This window comes from Asterias rubens, chromosome 9, assembly GCF_902459465.1.
Source record: "Asterias rubens chromosome 9, eAstRub1.3, whole genome shotgun sequence".
Taxonomy (NCBI): Eukaryota; Metazoa; Echinodermata; class Asteroidea; order Forcipulatida; family Asteriidae; genus Asterias; species Asterias rubens.
Genome location: NC_047070.1, coordinates 9,058,607 through 9,082,500, shown reverse-complemented (window position 1 = coordinate 9,082,500; position 23,894 = coordinate 9,058,607). Strand labels below are relative to the sequence as shown.

General features: G+C 40.1%; 1 protein-coding gene across 2 annotated transcripts in view; it reads left to right on the top strand.

Moving 5' to 3' along the window:
- The window catches only part of LOC117294669 (cilia- and flagella-associated protein 43-like), a 37,767-nt gene extending 15,755 nt beyond the window's left edge, over positions 1–22,012 (top strand). Inside the window, exons 15-33 of one of the 2 annotated variants that reach the window (XM_033777175.1) lie at positions 1,255–1,332; positions 3,123–3,248; positions 3,885–3,989; positions 4,945–5,061; positions 6,257–6,304; positions 7,897–8,274; positions 8,990–9,160; positions 10,383–10,508; positions 10,970–11,089; positions 11,625–11,732; positions 12,815–12,990; positions 14,144–14,372; positions 15,500–15,612; positions 16,688–16,847; positions 17,357–17,430; positions 18,119–18,209; positions 19,000–19,080; positions 19,716–19,869; positions 21,786–22,012. In XM_033777175.1, the coding sequence (XP_033633066.1) occupies positions 1,255–1,332; positions 3,123–3,248; positions 3,885–3,989; positions 4,945–5,061; positions 6,257–6,304; positions 7,897–8,274; positions 8,990–9,160; positions 10,383–10,508; positions 10,970–11,089; positions 11,625–11,732; positions 12,815–12,990; positions 14,144–14,372; positions 15,500–15,612; positions 16,688–16,847; positions 17,357–17,430; positions 18,119–18,209; positions 19,000–19,080; positions 19,716–19,869; positions 21,786–21,955 (2,625 nt within the window). In that variant the 3' untranslated portion in view covers positions 21,956–22,012. The remainder of the gene's footprint in view (positions 1–1,254; positions 1,333–3,122; positions 3,249–3,884; positions 3,990–4,944; positions 5,062–6,256; positions 6,305–7,896; positions 8,275–8,989; positions 9,161–10,382; positions 10,509–10,969; positions 11,090–11,624; positions 11,733–12,814; positions 12,991–14,143; positions 14,373–15,499; positions 15,613–16,687; positions 16,848–17,356; positions 17,431–18,118; positions 18,210–18,999; positions 19,081–19,715; positions 19,870–21,785) is intronic. The other variant, XM_033777176.1, reaches the window with a different exon arrangement.
- Positions 22,013–23,894: the final 1,882 nt, after the last annotated feature.

Below are 23,894 nucleotides of genomic sequence, written 5' to 3'. Positions count from 1 at the left end.
TTGCTAACAGTTGCGCACGTTCACCAACAATTTCAAGTGGAACGAGTTGTGTGCTGCCACCGTTGGCGAACGTTGGCAACTTTAGGCGAACATACTTCTGAGGTGTTGGCGAGTGGTTTTTAAAATGGCGGACAAGCATACAGTATTATTTCTTTGTCACAAACATAATAACATTGTATTTTCGGTAATTTATATTGAAGTTTTAAAGTAACAAAGTTAATTAGTTGAAGAAATGATGTACAAAAGAGGACTACCTACAGCAAAAACTAAGTTTAAAAAAATACTACGTACGGTGCGCGCCATCTTCAATACAGGGCGCTGCCATATTGACATCGCGGAATGTGCACCAATCGTTCCAAAGATAAAAAAACGTTTGCGCGAACAGTTGCGAGTTGTTTGCGCGAGTGGAACGCACCCCTGCTTCTTGAAGAAGCAGCTAAGGTAGTTGCCCGGATGTTATAGGGAAGATCGTTCCAGAGGCGGGGGCCAATATAACTAAAGGCTAGCCTCGTACAGTGAACCCAGCTTGTGTTCAGGAGAAGAAGCAAATATTTTCAGTGACTGGCAAGCTTATAAAAACAACCCCTGGCTGCTTATTAGTGCTGGGCGAATAGTGAAATTTTGGTATTCGGTTACCGCTGGCCAACTATCCGAAATTAAGCGGATATTCGAATAGTTTGTTTGCCGCTAGAGGGCGCTGTTCGTTTGTGAATGAGACCTTATGGGTGGATTGATATTGGTTTTAGACAGTGTCACTCGGTTCATTCATAAAAATAACCGGATCTAATTTAAAGATGGCGATTTGCTAATTCTTTTCATCGTGATTGACTCTACGTGAAGGAAAACTTTCGTAATCTTTGAACAAATTACGTCAGAAATGTCATTGTTTTAACTCTTCACGGAGGTGAGCATAGTTAAATACTTAATTTATGCTGTTTTATGCTGTCTTAATAGAAGTTTCTTAAGGATTCAGACAAAACATTCCTATCAGTTGTCGCCCGACGTCCGCGGATATTCGGATATTAAAGAATATCCGGTTACTTGGTTGTAATTACAGGACTATCTGGTTTATAAATAGGTATTCGCGCCAATTGCGGATATCCAGTTAAGAAAAAAAAGGCATTCGCGGTTACGGATAGGAAAACCTATTCGCCATTAACCGGATATTCAAATTATTCGCCCAGGCCTACTGCTTATCTGTTTGCTTCCAATGAGTTGATGATCAAGTCTTGTCTCTTTATTTATAATCATCAGGCTTTGAGAGAGGAAGACAACCAGTATGCTGAGCTCAAAACAGGTCTGCGTGGTGACATCAGAGAGCTGAGAAGAACGGTAAGTTTGTATGAATCTCTCCATTTAGCCGAGTTGCGCATATTATTGTTGCACAGGCTGTATACTCCCACCAAGGAGCTGAGATGGTTTAAGGAGTGATTTAAAGACACTGGACACTATTGGTTATTGTCAAAGACCAGTCTTCTCACTTGGTGTATCTCAACATATGCATAAAATAACAAACCTGTGAAAATTTGAGTTCAATTGGTCATCGAAGTTGCAAGATAATAATAAACACAAAAAAACCCTTGTCACACGATGTTGTGTGCTTTCAGATGCTTGATTTCGAGACCTCAAATTCTAAATCTGAGGTCTTGAAATCAAATTCTTGGAAAATTACTTCTTTCTCGAAAACTACTCCACTTCTCTGAGGGAGCCGTTTCTTAAAGTGTTTTATACTACCAACCTCTCTCCATTACTCGTTACCAAGTAAGGTTTTATGCTAATAATAGTTTTGAGTAATTACCAATAGTGTTCACTGCCTTTAAGGCCAAGTGACCAGGGGTAATAATGTGAAGCGCTTTGGGACGCCCTCCGGTTGTGAAAAGCGCTATATAAAAACGGGTTATTATTATTATTGTTATATAAATATTAGTAATAATAGTAGCTTCTTATATAGTGTGCATGTCCTTCACTCATTGACACTCCTGGTGCTGTTGAATTATGCTACCTATTCCTTTATTGACCCCTTGCACGCGTGTCACACGCGGCGACTGATGCCACGCTTCCCATGTAGGTGGGCAAGTTAGTATTAACGCCGCGTCGCCTAAAACGCGCACTTCACTGCATAACGCACAGCATACTCAATGCATAGAGTTATACGTGAAAACGCACAGTGAAATTGCCCACCAGTATGGCGCATTCAAGATTTTTCTGATGATGACGTCAGGTGAAAGGGGTCAATAGCACCTTCTTATGGTTTACAATGTACAAGGTGCTGTACAAACTCCTTGCACTGATGTCATGTGCAGCTATTGTCAGCTATGGTTTTTTCATTTTGGGAGTTAAATTGCATGTAGAGATCTGGTGCATATCTGGGTCTAACCGTGCAGGCTTTGCCTTATAATCTAATTTTATCACTTTCGGATACAATTCATTATTGAGTGGACACCCACAACCCTTGTGGTGCCACCTACCTTAGCTAGTTTTGTCATGTTGGATGGGCTAGCCAAACCCTGTCCTTTTCATGACCTTGCACATATTTTCCCAAAGGCTTATTTGGGGTTTCCTTGTTGCAAATGGGCAGGGCACCCTTCTTCAACCAATCGGGTGCAGTTACAAAAAAAAGAAGAAGATGTTGGCACGCTGCGTTTGTGTGGGAACCTCAGTTCAGCTTCCAACCCTAGAGTTATATATAAGAACTAGAGGGCGCACTGGTGATGCTTCTTGCACAAACGCGACGGGACTGCAAGGAGACACGCGCGCCATTCTGCACACAAGCCATTATGCACGCGCGTTGAATATGAAGTACACGTTGGAATTTGTGTTTATTGAACGCTGACGCGATGCTGTTTTGTCAACTTACAAAATGGCCGCACAACCACACGCTGTGTGATGCCTGTTTTGTCAACTTAGAAAATTGCCGCCTGCGCGCTTGCCGGGTAGCATATATAGGCCAGTGCGCCCTATAGTTCTTATATATAACTCTATGCTTCCAACTAACCAACAAGTGAACACCAAGTTTGTTTTAAAGCTTACAGCTTATAGATGGGGATCAAACAATCCATCTTTATGAAATTGGGTTCTGCTTACATCATACAATTTGGAATTTCTCATCTTGCGTCCTTCAGATCCAAAGCATGATGAAAGAGAACGAGGGCTTACCAGACATAGAACAGCTCGGACATGACGAGTTTAACCTCGACTCTGAGGAACAGCAACGACTACAGGCCATGGGGGAAGCTAAGGTCCAAGAGGTAAGGTTCACAGTTCAAACATAATATCGTTGCCAAAGACGGACTTTTCATAAGCTAAATCGCCCTCTTAACTGTCTCCTGACGATGGCTGGAGCAAGCTTGTCGAATGGTTGTGACCAATTAAGAACTCACTCTGTGGTAGTGAAGTTAATAACGATCCTCTAAGCTAAAGTAGTAGTCCAAGCCGATTTTCTACCTTCTGCCCACGTAGTAGTTAAAAAGCCGGTCAGTTCTTTTTAGAATTGAGATGTCAAAAAGGGTTGAATCTTGATTTTGTTCTGCGCAACAACGTCGTATCTCGGCGTGTGCGTACATCCTGGCAAGTAAATTTGTGCTATTTTAGGTGATACAACGTTTTTTGCTTGACACTTGGATATGTGAAGAGAGTTGTGCATTGGTTCCATTGAATGTCTTCAAGGCCCTTTAGTTTCCTCTCTCTTGAAAAAAAAAAAAAGTTAAACAGTTTTGATCTGTGACTGTGCTCCATGGTCATAAATGGGTCAAGGTGGCTGGCTGCCAAAAGGGGCCTTCGCATCCCTCTGGCTCGACCATGGTGTAGCCACATCATTTGCAAATCAGTTTCGGAGCTATGAGTACAGATAATCTATATATTTACTGTCTATTTTTTTTGGATAGATGCGTGTCAATATGGAACTGGATGACCTGTCCAAGACTTACCTGAGGGAGGTGATCAAGAATGAATGCTGGGACTCCATGCTGGTCAAAGGAAGAAGCATCAAGGTAGGAGCAGCGTCTTAACAAAGTCTAAACAAAAACAGGCAATTAATACAGTTAGACATGAAGTCATTGTTCAAATAGGTGCTTTTTCAGAGCATTCTATAGTGTCCAAGGAAGAGGAGCTGTGGATACATGCACTGTGGAAGCTCATTCCAGAGTCGAGGTGCATGTGCCTGCACTGCATGGTCACCAACTGTGCATTATATAGAGACTTTGTGTCACAGTTTCTGTACAATAACTGCACGTTGTTATTAAGATAAGATAAGAACTTTATTATCCCACACTGGGGAAATTAAAACTTCGCCTTGATTCGAACAGTGCAGACAAAAACACTAACACATTTAGAACAATAAACAGACAGATTGAAGAGACAATTAAGTACGAAAATCGAGAAGCACTCATCAGACATTATTGTACGGAAAAATGAAGACAAAACATGAAGAGAAACTGATAAATAAAACAAAAAAACACAGAGACAATCAACAGCCGTGTTGCCACGAGAGCAGTTCAACATTTTTATTAGTGTTACAATGGGAGACTTTCCTGCGCAAGGTGGCAGCAGACTTACCGGGTAAATTTCCATTGTTTACGTAGTTCTGAACATGCGCATAATTCTGAGAACAATGGTTTTACCTGGTAAGTCTGCTGCCACCTATCGTCCCAGAAAGTCTCCTATTGGAAGGAAAGTTTTTTTTTTTTAGGATTTGGGGGAAGACAGAGTGTATGTTTCAATACAAATGAGTAATAGACTCCGGGCCTGTATGCTTTGGGCATGGGCACCAAGGCATTTTCTTCTTGGTAAAGGGCACCCAATGAGGAAATTGCAAATTTCTTCTGGAGCATTTCAAGGGCACCAAGGCAATGACAAGGGATCATGGAGGCAATTGCCTTCATTGCCTCCGTAAAGTATCAGGCCTAGACAGATGCAGGAAGTGGCAAAGATTTTTTAATATTGCAGGCATTTCACATGAACTTGGAGGTTGGTAACTACCCGATGAGAGACAAGACGAAGAAGGAGGTGGATGAGTTGGCATTTGTTACCAAGATGAGAAGCATTGAAGTGGCTGAGATGGCTGTAAGTTAACTATAAGACGTTCAGTTGTTATTTTATCAAATATTCATAAATACCTAAGACAGTTTCACTATTCCTATTGGTGGACAGTGCGTCACGTGGGTGTGTATAAACCTTTTTTTATGACCGGTAAAAAGTGTTAATTCATGGGCGTGACCTTCGAGCTTGCACCTATGCTTATAAGACAGTTTCTTCATTCCTATTGGTCGAGAGCAACGGCCGGGACAGTTGTGCCACATCACGCGATATGCGCGACGCGCACAGCAATCTCCTTATAAGGAGTTGTTTACCCGAGGGCCTTACCATTTCATAGCTGGAGGGGTGTTGTGTTGAAAGAAATAATTGAACAATTATAATTTTTGCATTTTTTTTGACGTTTTGACAAAAAGTGTTGACGTTTTTTGACCGAAAAGGTATTTATGAATGGGAATCAATGTGTGTCAAATCGGTTTTCAACTAGTGGTTTAAACCCGCCGAGGCCTGGTTCTTTATAATTTACCTCGATTTCGTCTCGGTAAAATTATCAAGAACCAGGCCTCGGCGGGTTTAAACCACTAGTTGAAAACCTCTTCACCACACATTGATTCCCTTATTATAAACCACAAGGGAAACTGACTGGTAAATTTTAAACAATTGGGGGTTGAACCAAGAAAATTTACTGAGAGTGGAATTCGAACCAACGACCTCTGAATAAACGTGCCGGTTCTTTACCAACTGTGCTAGCTATCTAGCCCTATGTTGGCAGTCTCCCTAATTTGTCAGTACCTTTGTACAGGGGTGCCAGTCAGAAGCCATACAACAATTATCTGCACTGTGTAGCCAGGGATCACACCCTAATTACGATACAACCTGCTGGGAAGCAGCAGCCATAGGGAACATTTCCCCTTGTGGTTGTGCATGGGGCACTTTTGTGAAATTTTTTGTTGTTGCAAAATCAAGATGCAAAGTTTTTGCACTCATCTGACAATTTGATTTATTTTAATGTAAAGAGAAATTATCTTTGAACGTACTTTACACGAATGATTTGATATTTGCAATGTCAAACTTGTGATGATGTGAAACTAAAAACCAGACTCACCACCATAAAATGAGAGACATTTTGTGAAAAAAAAAATTAATGGCCTGACAAACTTCAAAGTTAAGGGCTTAAACAAATTAAAATTATTTGTAACATTGTCATGTTTTTTTGTTTCTGTAGGCAAGGAAAGAGATAGTGGAGGTACAGCCCAAGGGAAATAGCACCAAGGTAAGACAAGAAGTTTCAACCCAATTACATGAAGCTGCTTAAAGGCAGTGGACACTATTGGTAATTGTCAAAGACTAGCCTTCACATTTGGTGTATCTCAACATATGCATAAAATAACAAACCTGTGAAAATTTGAGCTCAATCGGTCATCGAAGTTGAGAGATAAAAATTAAAGAAAAAAACACCCTTGTCAGACAAAGTTGTGTGCGTTTAGATGGTTGATTTCGAGATCTGAGGTCTCAAAATCAAATTCATGAAAAATTACTTCTTACTCAAAAAAACTACGGCACTTCAGAGGGAGCCATTTCTCACAATGTTTTATACCATCAACAGCTCCCATTACTTGTCACCAAGAAAGGTTTTATGCTAATAATTATTTTGAGTAATTACCAACAGTGTCCACTGCCTTTAAACACAAACAATAGCAGAGTACCTTACAGTTGTGCTTACTAGACATAGGTTACCAGCCAAAACACCATGGACGATATGACCTCTGACATCACTCGAAAACCACAACACGATTCGCGCGCATATCGCCAGCAAAACCTTTGTGTTTTGGCAGCCAGCTAGAAAGTACACACAATCTTACCATGACTACGCGTCTTTTTGGCCGGTGAAACGTGACGTGAACAGTGTTTTGGCAACAGAGGGTAGTTTGAACGTAAACATATCGTCACATCGTCTATTGTACCTCAAATCACAATAATTTGAAAATACTGTGATTTTTTTTCCCTGTTTTCTCAGCAAGTAGACATTGTAAGCAGCTGCAACTTTCACACTGTATCTTTCTTTGTAATTTTGTCTATAAATCAGCATTACAGTGACAAAAACTTATCTATGACCCCCCCCCCCCCCCACCGCTAAACACTTACTTTATGGGCCCTTGTTATATTATAACTGAAAGCTCTTATTCGTATCGCTAATGAGCAACACTGTATTATAACCCTGTTTCAGCCCTAGGAGTAGGTGGCAACGGCCTCTGGAATAAAATAATTGTAGCCTACACCTTCAAGTGGCCTTCAGGCCTTGTTTGTCTGGCGACTTGCATAACAACAAAAATCAGTTTTGATTATTGACAGGAAGTGCCTGCTTTTGGCGGCAGGGAAGGGGGGGGGTCGCAAATTTAAATTTTAATTTCATTTCATTTATTGATTCTGGTTTATGAAGCCAAGGACTCTTAGCCATTTTGAGGTCTCAGGTCAAAATTCCAGTTGAACCTAGTTAACTGGGGTCAACTGGTTCAACTGGATAGTGATCAAACTCGTCCTTTTTCCATATTAACCAACTGGTTTGGACTAGGTTTAACTATGTTCAACTAGGTTGAAATTATAAACCAGTTGGTCTCTGTCCATTTTCCATATTAAACCAACTGGTTTTAACTGTGTTTAACTAGTTTATCAACTGGTTTCAACTAGTTCCAGTTAAACCCAGTCTAACTAGGTTCAAGTGGAATTTCGACCTGGGGTATGTTGGACACAATACTGCGGCACTATTAGGTTTGGGTAAATTTGTCTGTAGACACCAAAACCAAAAGTTTTAGCTTCTTAGTACCTACCCTGTAACCAATCCTCATCGACGTTCATTCATTGAAGGCAAGTGATGCCGAGTTTGCCGATGACGAGTCAGAAGAAGGTGACGGTAAAGAGCAACCCTCTACCATCGGCAGCCTCGGCGCCCAATACGGCGGCGGCAGCGATCTGTTCTACAGTCAGTTCGAGCTTCACACTCGACAGCAGAAACGCAACCAGATCCTCCTCCTCCAAGACGCCATCTACCGCATCAAGATGGCCTTCAATCGGGAGTTTGACGAGATCTTCCGCGCCCGGGAGCAGGAGATCGGCCGGATCAACGATCGGAATCTGCGGATCATGAAGATCATGGAGGATCTGTCCAGTAAGGAGAAGGTGTGGAAGCCACAGATGGACGATGATGAGAAGCCGGAGAAACTGCTCACTGTGGAGGATAGCGAGGTAAGAAATCTTAGAATCTAATTATAATCAGGGATGTTATTTTCCGTTTTTAACCGGATATCCTGGGGGTTTATTAAAGGAACACAGTGCCTTGGATCGGACAAGTTGGTCTATACAAAGCGTTTGTAACCGTTTGTTATAAAATGCATATGGTTAGAAAGAGGTTTTAAAAGTAGAATACAATGATCCACACAAATTTTTGACTTCCATAAATGGCCGACCATGATAGTTCGCAAAGTAGAACGAAAACCATGCAATTTCGATACCAATACAAAAGCTTGAATTTTTGTACGGCAATTGTACGGCTATTTGCATGATAGTGCATTTGTTCTTTTCTATGTGTCATCGAACCAAAAAATGCAGCAAATGTGAACGCACAATTTGCTGGTCATGTGCGTCATGTTTAAAAGGCGCGTACGATTTTTTTCAGTGTGTCAATCAAGTCGAACTTACAGTTTTCGTAGCGCGGACGTACGCGAAGGGGCAGTCGCATACGTAAGGGCACACGCCGAATGTAAACAAATCGCGGCAATGTGTGTTCTCTTAAAAAAAATCGTTCCATGGTCATGCAACACATCAAACATGTCTGTGCCCAGGGTGGCTACAAAACGCAGAGCAAGTTAGCACTCTAGTCAATATATATAGCTCTATGGTCTCTGGTCATATTTGTGAGACCAAGTTATTAAAATCTTTACCCCCTACTAATTTATTCCAGGTAAAAGTTGAGAAGTTCATCACTGCAGAGCAGCGGGCCAAAATGGAGGAAGAAGAAGCCAAAGAGGAAGAGAGGAAACTTCGAGAGAAAGGAGACAACGCCCGAGACCGCGCCCTTGATATGATGATGGGCGGAGTCCTGGAGATTAAGAAGGAAGATGAGCTGAAGAAGGTACAGTAATAATAATAAATAATAAATAATAATTGTTTTTTTTATATAGTGCTTTTAGACTGTATCAAATATGACGTCACCTTTCAAATACCTGCCCTACAACATGGCATCTGTTAGCACATGCGTGTCAGGTACGTGTGCGAGCAAAAATTCCTTAAACCATCTCTGCTCCCTGGGGACTGAAAAAAAACCTGTGCAGCCTCACCATATAAAGCTAAATCAATCACAAGAACCATCTCTGCCCTCACAGTACCCATTTACCCCTGGGTGGAGTGAAGCAATTACAGTGAAGTGTGTTTACTCAGGGACACACGTGTCACGACCAGGACTTGAACCCACACTTTAATGATCAGAAACACCAGAGCCCGAGTTCGGTTTTCTTATCCGCTCGACCACAACACCCCAGTAGGGTGTCAATGAAGCACTTATTGCTCTGATAAAAGCTATAAGCATATATTTTTCGCTTAGAGGCAGCTTTTAGCAATAGTTTTATTTCATAAAGTGGCTAGTCACAAGTTTTACATACACACAAAAATTAACATGACACTGACCTGGGAGATCCAGTTTGTATTGTATACAAACAAATGAGTCATCATGCACGAATAAGTGTAGAACGCGTAATGGAATCCCAAGAAATCAGCCCAAGTCTGTGGACTGTTTAAAAAAAAGAAAACAAATCAATAATGGGGCGCGTGAGGCCGATCTTACTCGCCTGCAGAACAAAGCAGCGCGGTTAGTTATGGCTTGTGGACGGGACGTGCCCTCTATCGACTTACTGAGGAAACTTCATTGGCTCCCTGTCAGACAAAGAATTGCTTTCAAACTCATGCTGTATGTCTACAAGGCTATCAACAACCTTGTCCCTAGTTATCTTTCTGCCATGACTCAACTCCAGAACACTGGTTCCGCTGAACACAGACCAAGACTGCGCTCCTCCACTGATCGGACCCGGCTTGTTGTCCAAAGATCGTACAAGAAAGCTGGTGACATGACTTTCACATCTACCGCGGCTCGTCTTTGGAATGAACTTCCGATCAGTTTTCGTGAAGCGCTGTCTTTGTCTGTTTTCAAGCGGAAATTGAAAACTCATTTGTTTCCGTGATTCACTGTTCTTTTGTTCCTCTTCTTTGTTAAGCGCTCCTTTCTTCGTGGGGCGCTATAGAAATGCTTGTGTATTATTATTATTATTATTATTATGTGACCTTTTTGCTTTCTTTGGTAGGATGTGCCTGTACCAACCTTCATGGCCAAGGATCCAGAGGAGTGGTCCGAGGAGGAACAGAAGGCTCATAAAGAGTATGAGAGGAAAGTCAAGGAACTCAACGAAGAAAGGGAGAAATACAGAAAGGTATAAGAGACTATGGAAGACGCAAGAAAAACATTGAATTGCAAACTTGTACGTTCATGAACATTTGCAGTCTTTCAGTTGGTTCATAAACTGTGCTATTGCAATCCAAGGAGGTTTGCAGTTGCAAAGAGGCGGTTTAATAATAACCTAACCCTTATACATAGCACCATGTAATGCTTTACAAGGTGCTGTTGTGCAATATGCAGCCAATCAAACCAGAAACACACCAGGGCGAACCCCTTCTCTTTTGATAAGTGCACTGGGTTCTTTTACGTGCGTTGATACACAACACACGAGACCAACGACTATGGAAGAAGCAAGAAAAGTTGAATAGCAAAGTGAGAAATACATGAATAGAGAGAAAGAGTCGGAAACCAAGGGATGGACAATGGATAGGGAGACACACAAAAAAAGATGGACAAACAAAATGTTGATTTTTTTTCTCTTCTCTCCAAACATAGACCCTTGAAGCCGAGATGAAGAAGATACAGACCATCATTGCGGACACCACGTCCAACTTTGATGATCGTCTTGTGGATCGTTTTCATAAGAAGATCAAGACTGAGATGGTGATATACCAGGTAGGAATAGAGTCCCAATACCCCCTCTATACAGTTTGTGCTGCAAGTGTCACAAGTTTGGTGACTTGGACCTAGGAACCTTTAGACATTGCTTAAAAAAGTACTCATGTGCTACCAAAGAGGTTGGTTGCCTCCAAGTTGCCTGTAAAAGTTGCCTCTTGTGACAAGACCTTTGATCTAAAGCCAAACATCACAACAATGTCACACTCTCTTTATCTAATATTTCATACCAAAGAGCAACAAAAAGATTGTCAAAGTTAGAATCTTGAACTGCTGTGAGTCAATCTTAAAATACCGCAAATAATAAAGACATTTGTAAAGAGAACAATAAAATATACAATGAGTGAAAGATACAATTACAAAAAAAAGCGAATTATAAGTAAGCACATTCAAACAAAGGAGATTTAAAACAGACTTAAAGCAGTTTAAAGAACTAGCCTGGCCAATATGCACAGGAAGACTATTCCAAGAAAAAATGAGCTTGTACAAATCCATACTGACATCATCTTGTCTACATTTTCTCTTCCATTTTCAGGAGGAGTTGAAGATTCTTCGTTTGAACCGAGAGCTTCTTATTGAAGAGGAACTAGATGCCCAGGAGAATGAGCTGAATAGGCAGCTGGATAGCAAGAGGGCTCTCAAGGTAAGACAACTGTTAAAGGCAGTGGACACTATTGGCAACTACTCAAAATAATTATTAGCATAAAACCTTTCTTGGTGACGAGTAATGGGGAGAGGTTGATGGTATAAAACATTGTGAGAAACGGCTCCCTCTGAAGTGCCATAGTTTTCGAGAAAGAAGTAATTTTCCACGAATTTGATTTCGAGACCTCAGATTTAGAACTTGAGGTCTCGAAATCAACCATCTAAACGCACACAACTTTGTGTGACAAGGGTGTTTTTTTATTTCATTATTATCTCGCAACTTCGATGACCGATTGAGCTCAAATGTTCACAGGTCAGTTATTATATGCATATGTTGTGATACACCAACTGTGAAGGCTAGTCTTTGACAATTACCAATAGTGTCCACTGCCTTTAAGTGCACGCTTACACTGGCAAAACAGTGGCTGAGATAGTTCATTGGACCCAAGCTCTGGTGTTGTCAGTTGGTTTTCCCTGGTGTTTTCCCTCCCGCATCTAAAACTAAAATTTCTTAATTGTCTTCTCTCTTCTCTTTCAACTCTAAGTAGAGCGTTGAGAATATATATCCAAAAAAAAAAAAAAATGCACAGGTTATGTATGTTGACACATGAGGGTGCAGAGCTGTGTTTGTACACAAGTACACTATGTATATGCATTCATTGCAGGCTGGCATGGTTTACCTATCATGCAAAATGGATGATACTGAACTATTCGGACAGTTGGAGGCATTGATGTAACTGTTGTATCTGGCCTAGGAATGACCACGGACTTGTGATTTCACTTGAGGAGGCCTTTAAGGCGTGTCAATGTTCCCATACCCTAGCACACCCGTTTTCCTCATGTACGTACAAAAGTATACCCCCCCCCAAAAAAAACCCCAAAAAACAAAAAAAACCATCAACAACAATGAAAGACCCACAAAAGATTACTCTAAAGAATTGCTGTAATATCCAGTACACAACGGAGGCACAATAGGGAGAGGGGGGCGGGGGACTACCATGTCCCATATCGAGCACCAGATGCTTCTTCCCGGAAGTAAGCTTAAATGAAAGTCTTGTATACACATCTTTTCATAAACAGCAAGAGACGGTCCAAGCTGTGTTGAAGGCCAAGCGTGTTGTAGACTCCTACCGAGACACCTACGACATTCGGGTCGCTGAGGACAAAGTGTTGGAGAAGAACTTTCGCAAGGAGTTCCCGGATGTTCACGCTATATACGTGGATCAGCTCTTTAAGCTTTATCGGAGAAGGCCCAGGTAAAGGATCGGTTTCTTGTGTTGTTTACTGTTTCGTTCACAAGTAATTATAATAATAAGAAGAACACTAAAGCCCGGTTCATACTTCCTGCAAATGCTTCATGCAAAGCGAGTTTCACTGCGTCACAAAGGGAAAGGGAGCACGTACCGATTGTTGCATCACAAAAATTCGCTTCGCATTTGCAGGAAGTATAAGCCAGGCTTAATAATGTGCTGGTATCCATCACAAGTGATGCTCGTGGCGCAAGGAATTAAACACAAATATCTAGTGAAAAGCAGCAATGAAAAAGTAGATTTTGAGAGCCTGTTTGAACTTATGAATAGATGACATGTTTACGATTATTAAGAGGCAGGGTTGCTCCATATTGTAGCGGACCAGCATGAGAAAATGTCCCCAATAGACCGTATTGAATATGACATCACCCTTCAAATATCTGCCCTGCAACATGGCGTCTGTGCGCGTTTGCGTGGGTGTGTGCATGCATGTGCCGTAGAAATCAAACTGGGAGTGCTGCGTGCTTCGATGATGTACACGTTTTCACACGCATACTGTTTGCCCTACAAGATGGCGACTTTCATATCAAAAAAAGGGGTTATTCAAAACGGTCTATTGCTGTGGGTTTCGGCAACAACCAGTAACAGAGTAACAAATTGGCACAGAACCTCAACAACAACAACAACAAAAACAAAACAATCAGAAGTTTCAACTGTACAAGTAGAAGTAGAAACAGGATAAGCTTGCACAAAACCAAATTTTATCTATCATGCTTTTTACCCTAACAAAAAATTTTTTTTAAGCGAAGCTTTTTCCGTTTGCTTCTGCAACTGAACAAAATGTTGCGTTATTGTTGCAATTACTTTTCAGGTATCAGATTCAACCTTTAGCTAATGGTTTAGGTACATGTAATAATGAGAAATTTATTGAGTTATTTTGGGCCCACTCCATAACACGTACACAAGAGCATAACAAAATAATTAGACAAAGACGAAAAAGCTAACAACAAGGAAAAATTACAATCCCCCCCCCCAAAAAAAAACACAAGACCCTTACAGGACTTCCAATTGGGTAATGAAACCAAATGTACTCTCTGTGTATTCTCTCTTTCTTTCACTCGAATTTTAACGATTTAATGATTTCAATCGATTTTGACAGAGGTCAGCGGAGAGATCAGAAGGGATCCATATCTGAAACCCCCGTCGGAGGCATGACTAATCCCTACGGAGAGCGCCCTCTATCAGCCAGACAATCCAACACGACGGTCGTGTTGATGAAAGGGCTGGATGAGTTGGATAACGAGTCGCACTGTCCTGAAGGTGTTGAGCCACATGTATGGACTCGTATGTGCAGCCTGCGCAGAACCAAGGCCCTGAGTGAACAGGAGGTATGTGGTACTATAGGCTGGATATTTTTTATTTCCAATTTCACTGGGACACCAACCAAACTCTCTGACCCTACGCCAAATACTGCGCTTACGATCACCTCTCCACTTTTTTTTTTTTTTTTTTTTTTTTTTTAATGTAAGTCGCCAGACACACAAGGCCTGAAGGCCACTTCCAAGTTGTGGGCTACAATTTTTTTTTTTTTTCAGAGGCCGTTGCCACCTACTCCTAGGGCTGAAACAGGGTTACTTATCTGCAAGCGCTGAATTTCTGCGCTAGCTGTGTAAGCGTAGAATGCCTAGCAACATGGAGTACGCACGCGCACAAGCCAACATTCCTCGCTAACCAGTTAAATATGCATGATGTTACCACAGAATTCCCTGCTTCCACAAGAGCCGATTCTTTGCTGGGCCCAATTTCATAGAGCTGCTAAGCACAAAAATTTTGCTTAGCATGAAATTTCTTCCTTGATAAAAACAGGTTTACCAACCAAATTTCCATGTGATTTTCAGGATAAGCAAACAAAAGCTGAATACCAGTAACAAGCACTATGTAACAAATGGAAATTTGGCTGGTAATCCTGTTTTTATCGGGGAAGAAATTTCATGCTGAGCAAATTTTTGTGCTTAGCAGCTCTATGAAATTGGGCCCTGTTGGTAAAGCAGAGCCATGAAATTGGGCCCAGAGCTCCAGTCCGTTATGACATGGCAACAGATTTAGGTCCCTTTCGAGTCCTCCAACACTATACTTCTGACTAAAGACTTGGTGACTAGTGCGACTAGTTTTGTAGTCGTGACTATTGATTGGAACAAATTTTGTTCAACTACTTGGTTAATCCTGACGCTACGACTACTACAAAAATAGTCGCGACAACCTGCTTGGTGAACCAATTGTGTCGCTCGCAACTATTCACAACAACATAATTTACTTACTTCAGACATTAGTGACACAATCCTTCAATCCTTTTTAGCGCGAATTTTGCTTTATTGCGCCTGCGAAATATGCATCTTGTCGAGTAGTAAATTTCACGAGTCGCCCTACTTCTGACAAATATCCAATCCAGACTTTCTAACAACATTCGTGGAGTGAGCATTTTAGGTGACCATCTGTAATTGTTGTTTTGCATCAGGTCAAGGTTCAGGCGTTGACACTGGCCGATATGAACGCCTTCCAACAACATCGCCAAGAAGAAGATGATCGATTGAAGAATGAGATTGAAGATACTGTTGAAGCCCTCAATAGGTAAGATCACATTATGCTCTTTGATCTAATAATAATCATAAACAACCACCCCTGTTATAGCACTTTTCACACCCGAAGGGCGTCTGAAAGTGCTTCATCATTACTCCTGGTCACTGGGCCATTCAACTCATTCCTTAATACATCTCAGCTCCCTGGGGAGTATACAGCCTGTGCAACAATTATGCACTAAAGCTAAATTAGAAATCAGAATTGGAGATTAGCCTGGGCAACTAGTGAAATTTACTCAAAAAGTCGCGACTTTGACACTAGTCGAGACTTATTTTTGATTACCAAGATGCATTGAGGCATATTGTTTGCCTCAGACGCAATATGGCAAAATTACCAATGAATGGATTGAAGAATTTTGTCACTAGTGTTTGATTGCTTTTCGTAAGTAAATTATGTTGTCGTGAAGTAAAGCTAAATCAATCACAAAAACTATCTCTGACTTAAAGTTGGAAATGCCATCATCTCAACCTTCCAAAAAATTTGGATCCAAGTTCCAGATCTCTTTATCAGCAATGATTTTCCGCCCTGGAAAGTTTAACCAAAGTTTAACCCCAATATGTTTAATAATAATAAGAAGAAGAGTAGATAACATTTCTTAGTGTTTTCCTATTTCCCTACTTCCCCGCTTGTCCCCTGCACCATGCACCTCCACGGGGTATGGCCACCTACATGTACATATGTACATTATGGAACAATCTACCTTATTCACATCCGACAGGCCTCATCTCTTGAATCTTTCAAAGTCATTTTCAAAACTCATTTGCTTTTATGTTTAGCAAAATTATTACTATTTTGTGTTTATTAAGGGAATAAAAGTGTAGCGTAGAGTTCTTAAACAGCCGTTTAAAACCGGCAGGGTCGTTGCCGCGGAAGCCAGCCGGTCTTAAACAGCTTCAGCTGTGTCTTTATCAACCGTTTAAACACCCCCACGTGACGCGCTCTCCACCAATAGGAGTAGAGAAACTGTCTGGGGTATTTATGAATCGTAGATAATGTACAGCGCTTTGTAACTTTTGTAAAAGGCGCTTTATAAATATCATTTATTATTATTTGTATTAATTGACAGGCTCCGAGATGAACGTTTTAAATTCAACTGCAACTTGGACGTTCAGTTCCTGCTGAAGCAGGGTCAGGTTGAGGTGGATAGCGGACCTTTCATTCACAACTTTTCAGACAGCATCTTGATTCACCGAGGAGTGGTAGAAGATCTCAACGGATCAATCAGGGTATTTATATTATTTTTGTTGATTTTCCAAGTCCTTCTTGAGTTATGGCTCGGACAATGATTGCACGTGTCCACAAGGACATCCACCCTTTCATATGGCAATTAAATGATTTGTTGTACTCCACAAAACACAATGTCCACAGATTTACATTAAAACTAACACAAAGATAATTATGGTACAAAGCTTCCCTTAAAATATACCATCATTTAATGATGTATTTATGCGACTCTCCTAAAAACATTGCTCTGTGATCACACTTTTTTCTCAAAAACATGACGACAAAATGGGGTTGAAACTTCTTAAGGTGATTTATATACAGTCTCATTCACAGTGACGAGGGATTCATGTCCGGGTCAAAAACTTGATCTACAAAAGGTATCAAAACCCTTTAAAGAAGCACATCACCTGACGTTCATTGCAAACACTACATGCCCCATCTGGCTTTGCAGGTTGGGCATAACAAAATAATGACACAGTTCATGTTTTCTCTTCTCCTTTTTTTAAACCAGCAACTTGGAGAGCAAAAGATTGCTGCTATGACGGAGAGTAAAGACTTTAGAAAAGGCATTCACATCCTGGAATGGTAAGTAATGTTCCCAGCATCTAACCCACCTTCTTATTTTCTGCTGTATCTTGTAAAAACTCATCAATCAAAAAGACCAGTATTCTCAGGTGATGTTATCCCACATATATATGTAACACATATTAATAAAATAACAAATCTGTGAAAAATTTGACTTGATTGGTCAACGAAGTTGCAATTTGCGACACTCAACCGCTGTGCGTACGTGCGCATGGACTAATAGTTGTACATTGATTGCCGTTGTATTCATTGCATTACCCATACATTAGCAACAAGCGTAAAGCTTGCGCGCCACATCTATGTTTAAACACTTCTAGCCATGTTTATATCACATGTTTAAACACCCCACGTGCATGCTATCTACCAATAGGAATAGCGAAACTGTCTGGGGTACTTATGAATTCAAAATGAGCTGACTATGATTACACTCATAGTTGTTGATTGCACTATAATACACCTGCTGTTATGTACATGTATAGTTGGCAATTGAGATGAGAAAAAATATTTCAGAGAGTGGCTGACAAAATTAGTTTTAACCATTTAGGAAGAACAAAAATTGCTTGTTAATCTGAAATTATAAATTGCCTGAGAAAATAGTTTGAAATGTCATTCGTACCAGTGAGTCATCAAGTTATTATTGTCTGCTGATTGACATTTTTGTGTTTGTTTGTTTGCTTGTTTGTTTCAGGGAACACAAGAAGATGGTGATGCAGATAGAAGACCTTTTAAATAAAGCCAGAACCATCCAGATGCTGAAAGTATCTCGAGACTTACAAAATGTATGTATATAGACATCCCCACAACCCTCCCCCATACTAACCAGGGCCCAATTTCATATGCTTTTAAAGGAACACGTTGCCTTGAATCGGTCGAGTTAGTCTTTGAAAAGCGTTTGTAACCGTTTGTTATAAAATGCATATGGTTAGAAAGATGTTGTAAAAGTAGAATACAATGTTCCACACAAATTTGCCCTGAAATTGCGTGGTTTTCCTTTTACTTTGCGAACTAACACGGTCGGCCATTTATGGGAGTCAAAAACTTGACTCCCATAAATGGCCAATCGCGTTTGTCGACGAGGTAAAAGGAACAATTTTGAGTGATACTTGTGTGGATCATTATGTTCTACTTTTAAAATATCTTTCTAATCAAATGCATTTTATAACAAACGGTTACAAACGCTTTTTAAGGACCAACTCGACCGATCCAAGGCAACGTGTTCCTTCAAGACGCATTTGCTGCTTATTGAGTGGCCAAAGTCACACCCGTTTCAGACAGGCGCACCAGAATCGTGTCGAACCAAATAGATTAGTTCTAGGTCGACCCAAGTAAATTTTGGTTTCAGACAGGCGAACTTAAATTAGGCAAACTTAAATTAGGGGTGTGCAGTGTCAAATGTTCTTTATCATTTATGAAATACAATTTGCTACAGTTTTATGAAATGCTGCTTAGCACAAAAGATTTGCTCAATATATAAAAATATTGCTTAGCAGAAAGAGATTTCTGGCATGAATGTTGTTGTTTTTACAGCTGATTAATAAGTTTAAAACTGTTTTGTTTTGATTGTTATAGTTTCTGCATAATGAAGACCATGAAGCAAGGAGGCAACAGGAGATATCAACCCTGGAATCAACGCTAGAGAACCAGAGAGCGGTAAGAACTCGTCTCTCGTTGTCCAATGTCATTTCCTCCCCGAAGTTATGCTTCCTTTCTTGATGGTAGTAAATACTAAGAATGGCTTTTTATATAGCGCACACATCTGTCACTCAGTGACGCTCCTGGCGTTAAACACATACAGTACTTCTTGCAAGATATGTGGGACTACGTTTGAATTATGAGACCTAATCTTTTAAGAGCACCATGTTATGGTTACAAGGTGTTGTAGCGCAATATGCTCCTATTATTATCCTGGAACACCCAGACGAACCCCTTCTCTTTTCGATAAGTGCACTGGGTACTTTTACGTGCGCTACACATTACACAAGACCACAGCTTAACGTCCCATGCGAAGGACAAAGCATTGTGGTTAAGTGTCTTGCTTAAGGACACAGGTGTCACGACTGGGACTTGAACCCACACTCTGCTGAACAGAAACACTTGAGTTTGAATCCGTAGCTCTTAACCGCTAGGCAAATGACATGCCCCAGAAAAGTGAACAAAGGGGCAGCACAGACAACTGCAATCTAAAATTCAAAATTATCATAAATTGGCCTAACATAAACCAAAAAAATCGGTCTCATTGTAAACAAATGTTGACAAACAATACTCTGGTTTGGTTGATTCCACAGCATCATGAGAAAAATTGCGAAGAGCGAAAGAAAATTGTCAAGAAGTTACGGCAGACGATACGAGGTAAAGAAAAGAACAACGCCACATTGGACAAAGATCTAGAGGAGATGAATGTATCGGTGGCCGAAAGGAAACACATCAACGAAGTCAATGGTAAGTTAAGATGATGCCTAGAGTAAGCAAGGAGAAACGTTGAGAGCACTTTAAGAAGTCACTCCGCTATAGTGAAGTCAATAATTATCTACTAAAAGCTAAAGTAGTAATAATAACAAATAACACAGCATTTGTAAAGGCGCACTGTAATCTGATATAAAAGCATTCAAAGGTGCCGGTCAAGATGGAATTGGAAAAGAGGGAATGGACCGATCCGGCCTGTCAATCAAACTGTGCGCGTTCACCCATTTGACCAATCACAGCAATAATTGTGGTCGGACAAACTCGGTCATGCGTGCGCGTATATTTGGCACGCGTGGGAAAATCGTGCAGAATGTCATTGGGAGTGCTCGTACACGTGTCCTGCTCACGTGCGCGGTGGGCGGAGCTTAGTGGAAAGCCGGAACGGTCAATTCTCAAGTGGTAGGGAAAGCAGGTGTGTCTTTAGTTGCTGCTGAAAGACGGAGATGTGTGTTTCCCGGAGGTTTTCAGGAAGTGAATCTCAGAGCCAGGATACTATGCTGGGGAAAAAACCTAGTAGTCACGGTCGATTTTCTCCCTCTGCCCAGGTAGTTGTTAAAAGGCAGGACAATTCTTTTTAAGACTGAGAAGTCTCCCGAATTCCAAAAAGACTACTCCCCAGTAGTAGACTATAAAGCAAGACAGTCCTCTAAATAACAAAATCTACCTGGCAACAAGTAGACACACAAATGGCGTTTAACTGCAATCCAATATTGATACATGTAGCTCACCATGCAATGCCTTAAATCCCATATATGTTTTAGACAAGTTATCACAACAAACTGGAACACCTTTCAGAACTAGCTCTTCAGTTCACTGAATACATTTATTAATTCCTATGGTTAGCCAAGGATTCTCAGAAAAGCAAACTTAATCACTGGTCTAGCCAAGAACCCCTTTAAGTTAAAACAAGGAAGGAAGTTTCAGTTTTAGACTCCGGCAAGGGGGGGGGGGAAACAACAGAGAAATACTCCAGGTAAAAAAAGGAAAAGTAATTGGGTAGGAACTGAAAACCTAATCCACATAGTGCCCCCTGGTGGGAATCAAGCAAGAGGTGGAAGACGATGAAAGATTCCACTACACCAACCACTAGCCTAGCATGACTTGTCTGTTAAAAACTGATGCAATTTGTAAAAACCACTTCTTATAAGTACGCCAGCAGGCTACTAAATTAGAACATTTATAATTCCTATATTTTTGTTTGATGTAGATGAAGAAATTTTAAAATGTTGATTTTTTTTACTTTTCCTTTTTTTTTTGACCGCTGCTAAAAGTTTCAATGTGAATTTTTTATTTTTTTTATTTTTTTTGTTTTATAGAAAGGTTTGCGGTAACACCATGTAATGACTATCTCTAATGAGTTGGGGTGGTTCTAAAAAAAGAACCGTTGGTTTCAACTCTAGTTAAAACCAACAATTTTAACTCTAGTGGAAACCAACGATTTCAACTCTAGTTGAAACCAACGGTTCTTTTTTTAGAACCACCCCAACTCATTAGAGATAGTCATTACATGGTGTTAACGCAAACATTTCTATATCGTATTTCCACCATGCAAAGTTTCAAATCCTACTTATTTTTTGTTTTGTTTTTTGCTTTGATTTATAAAAAACACTTCTTACAAATATGCAAGAAGGCTACCCAATTAGGGCCTTTATGATTCTTATGTTTTTTGTAAGAAGTGCATGAAGAAACTTAAAAAGTTTTAATGTTGAGTTTTTCACTTTTGTCCTTTTTTTTTATGCTACAATTTGTAAAAACCACTTCTTATAAGTATGCCAGCAGGCTACTAAACTTGGGCATTTATAATTCTTATATTTGTTTGTGAAGTGGATGAAGAAGAAACTTTTGAAAGTTTCAATGTTAAATTTTTCACTTTTTTCATTTTTTTATGACAGCTGCTATGCGGAATGTGGGTGGCTCTGCTCAGCGTATGCGTGATATCGTACAGAGACGGAAGCTGGTTGATCTAGCCAAGGCACAGGCCCAGGAAGTGGCCGTGTTACGGGCAGAGGTGGAGCGTCTTCGCATGAGGACATTCCCTGCTCTGGTCCAGGTGGAACGCTGAGTGGACCGCACAGGGAACAATTTCATAAAGCCTGGGGTGGATTTCATAAAGATTTAGGACTAGTCTTATCTGGATTTAGGACGAGTTACTTGTCCTAACTTAGAACTAGCCTTATGTTGTAATATCTCCTAGGACTAGTCCTAGTCTCTTGTTTGTATTCATATAGTTTTGTATGGAAATAAATGTTGATTTGATTTGAACATAACTCTTTGATCAACCCATGTAAGCATAAAAACTTGCTAAGCAAAGAAAAATGTTCCTTAACACAAACTGGTTACCAGCCGAAATTCCATTTAAGTCTACATTGTTGCAACTGGTGCCCCACTTATTTGTTGCTTAGCAAAGAACCATTTCCAAGCATTTTTTTTCCCTGCTTTACAGCTTTATGACATTGGGCCCAGGTCATCTCACATTATCTCTTCTCAAACGTCTTATATAATAATATATCACCAAGGAACACTGTTTGATTTAAATGTGTTTAAATGACAGCCCCTTGTAACCAAACTTTACAAAATGGTAACATTTGTGAAGCTGCTAAAAAGCTGCTTTTGACTGATTACTGTCTTGGTTTTTTTTCTTGCTTAGTAAGTCATTTAATAAATAATTATTTTCTGCTGTGTTCAGACCTGGGATTTTGTCAGAATCTTTTGTTCTGATTTCAGAACTGTTTTCATAGATTTATTTCCGTTACACAAGTTCCTTCCAGTTGTACTTTTTGTATGACACAAAACGCAATGTCCACAGATTAACATTAAAATTAAACACGAAGGTAATTATGGTAGAAAGCTTCTCTTAAAGACAGCGGACACTATTGGTAATTGTCAAAGACCAGTCTTCTCACTTGGTGTATCTCAACATATGCATGAAATAACAAACCTGTGAAAATTTGAGCTCGAACGCTCGTCGAAGTTGCGAGATAATAATTAAGAAAAATTACCCATGTCACACGAAGTTGTGTGCTTTCAGATGCTTGATTTCGAGACCTCAAATTCTTAATCTGAGGTCTAGAAATCAAATTTGTATAAAATTACTTCTTTCTCAAAAACTATGTTACTTCAGTGTTTTATACTATCAGCAGCTCCCCATTACTCGTTACCAAATAAGGTTTTATGCTAATAATTATTTTGAATAATTACCAATAGTGTCCACTGCCTTTAAAATATTATTTGCTTAGATGCTGTACTTTTTGAGAAATAAGTAAAACAATTTCACGCAAATAGTTTTTGACTCAGGAGACATGCATATATAACGCGACTCTCCTGAAAACATTGCTATGTGATTTTCACTTTTTTCTTAAACTTGACTATCGAAGCTGAAACTTCTATACATAGGTTAATTATGATACAAACATCTTCGTTCACAGTGAGTGACATTCCTTCCAAATTTTAATGTACCAGTAAGAAATACCTTAAACGGAATTAATTATTGCTAACCTTTATAGTTCCATTACTATTTCCGTCCATTTTATTAAATGTATATATGGAATTGTTTGCACATTATAATATTGATGATAAATATTTTCAATGTATTTCTTCTAATAAAATATTGTGATTTCTCTGTTATTCATAACAACAAGCTTCAACATTTGTATAATTTATATATTTTTGGGGTTTACTATACACTGATGTGTGATATAGTGTGTTGTGGCCGAGCAGTCTAGTGCAACAAATTCAAGTTGTGGTGGCCGAGTCATATCATAACTAGAGCAAGTTCGAGTGCGCACATTTAGCCGACTACAGACCAGCGACGTACATGCACAGTGACGCATCACTCACTCGAACGACTCAGTTGGAAGCATAGTCAACCATTGGTACCCACGGTACGCATTTTTGCTTTAGTGTCACTGGTTCCCCTTTGCGCTTTACACATGTTAGAATGGCACCGGCTATTTGGACAAGTGAAAAAAATATTGGCTCTAGGCTGGTTCTAAATGGTCGAC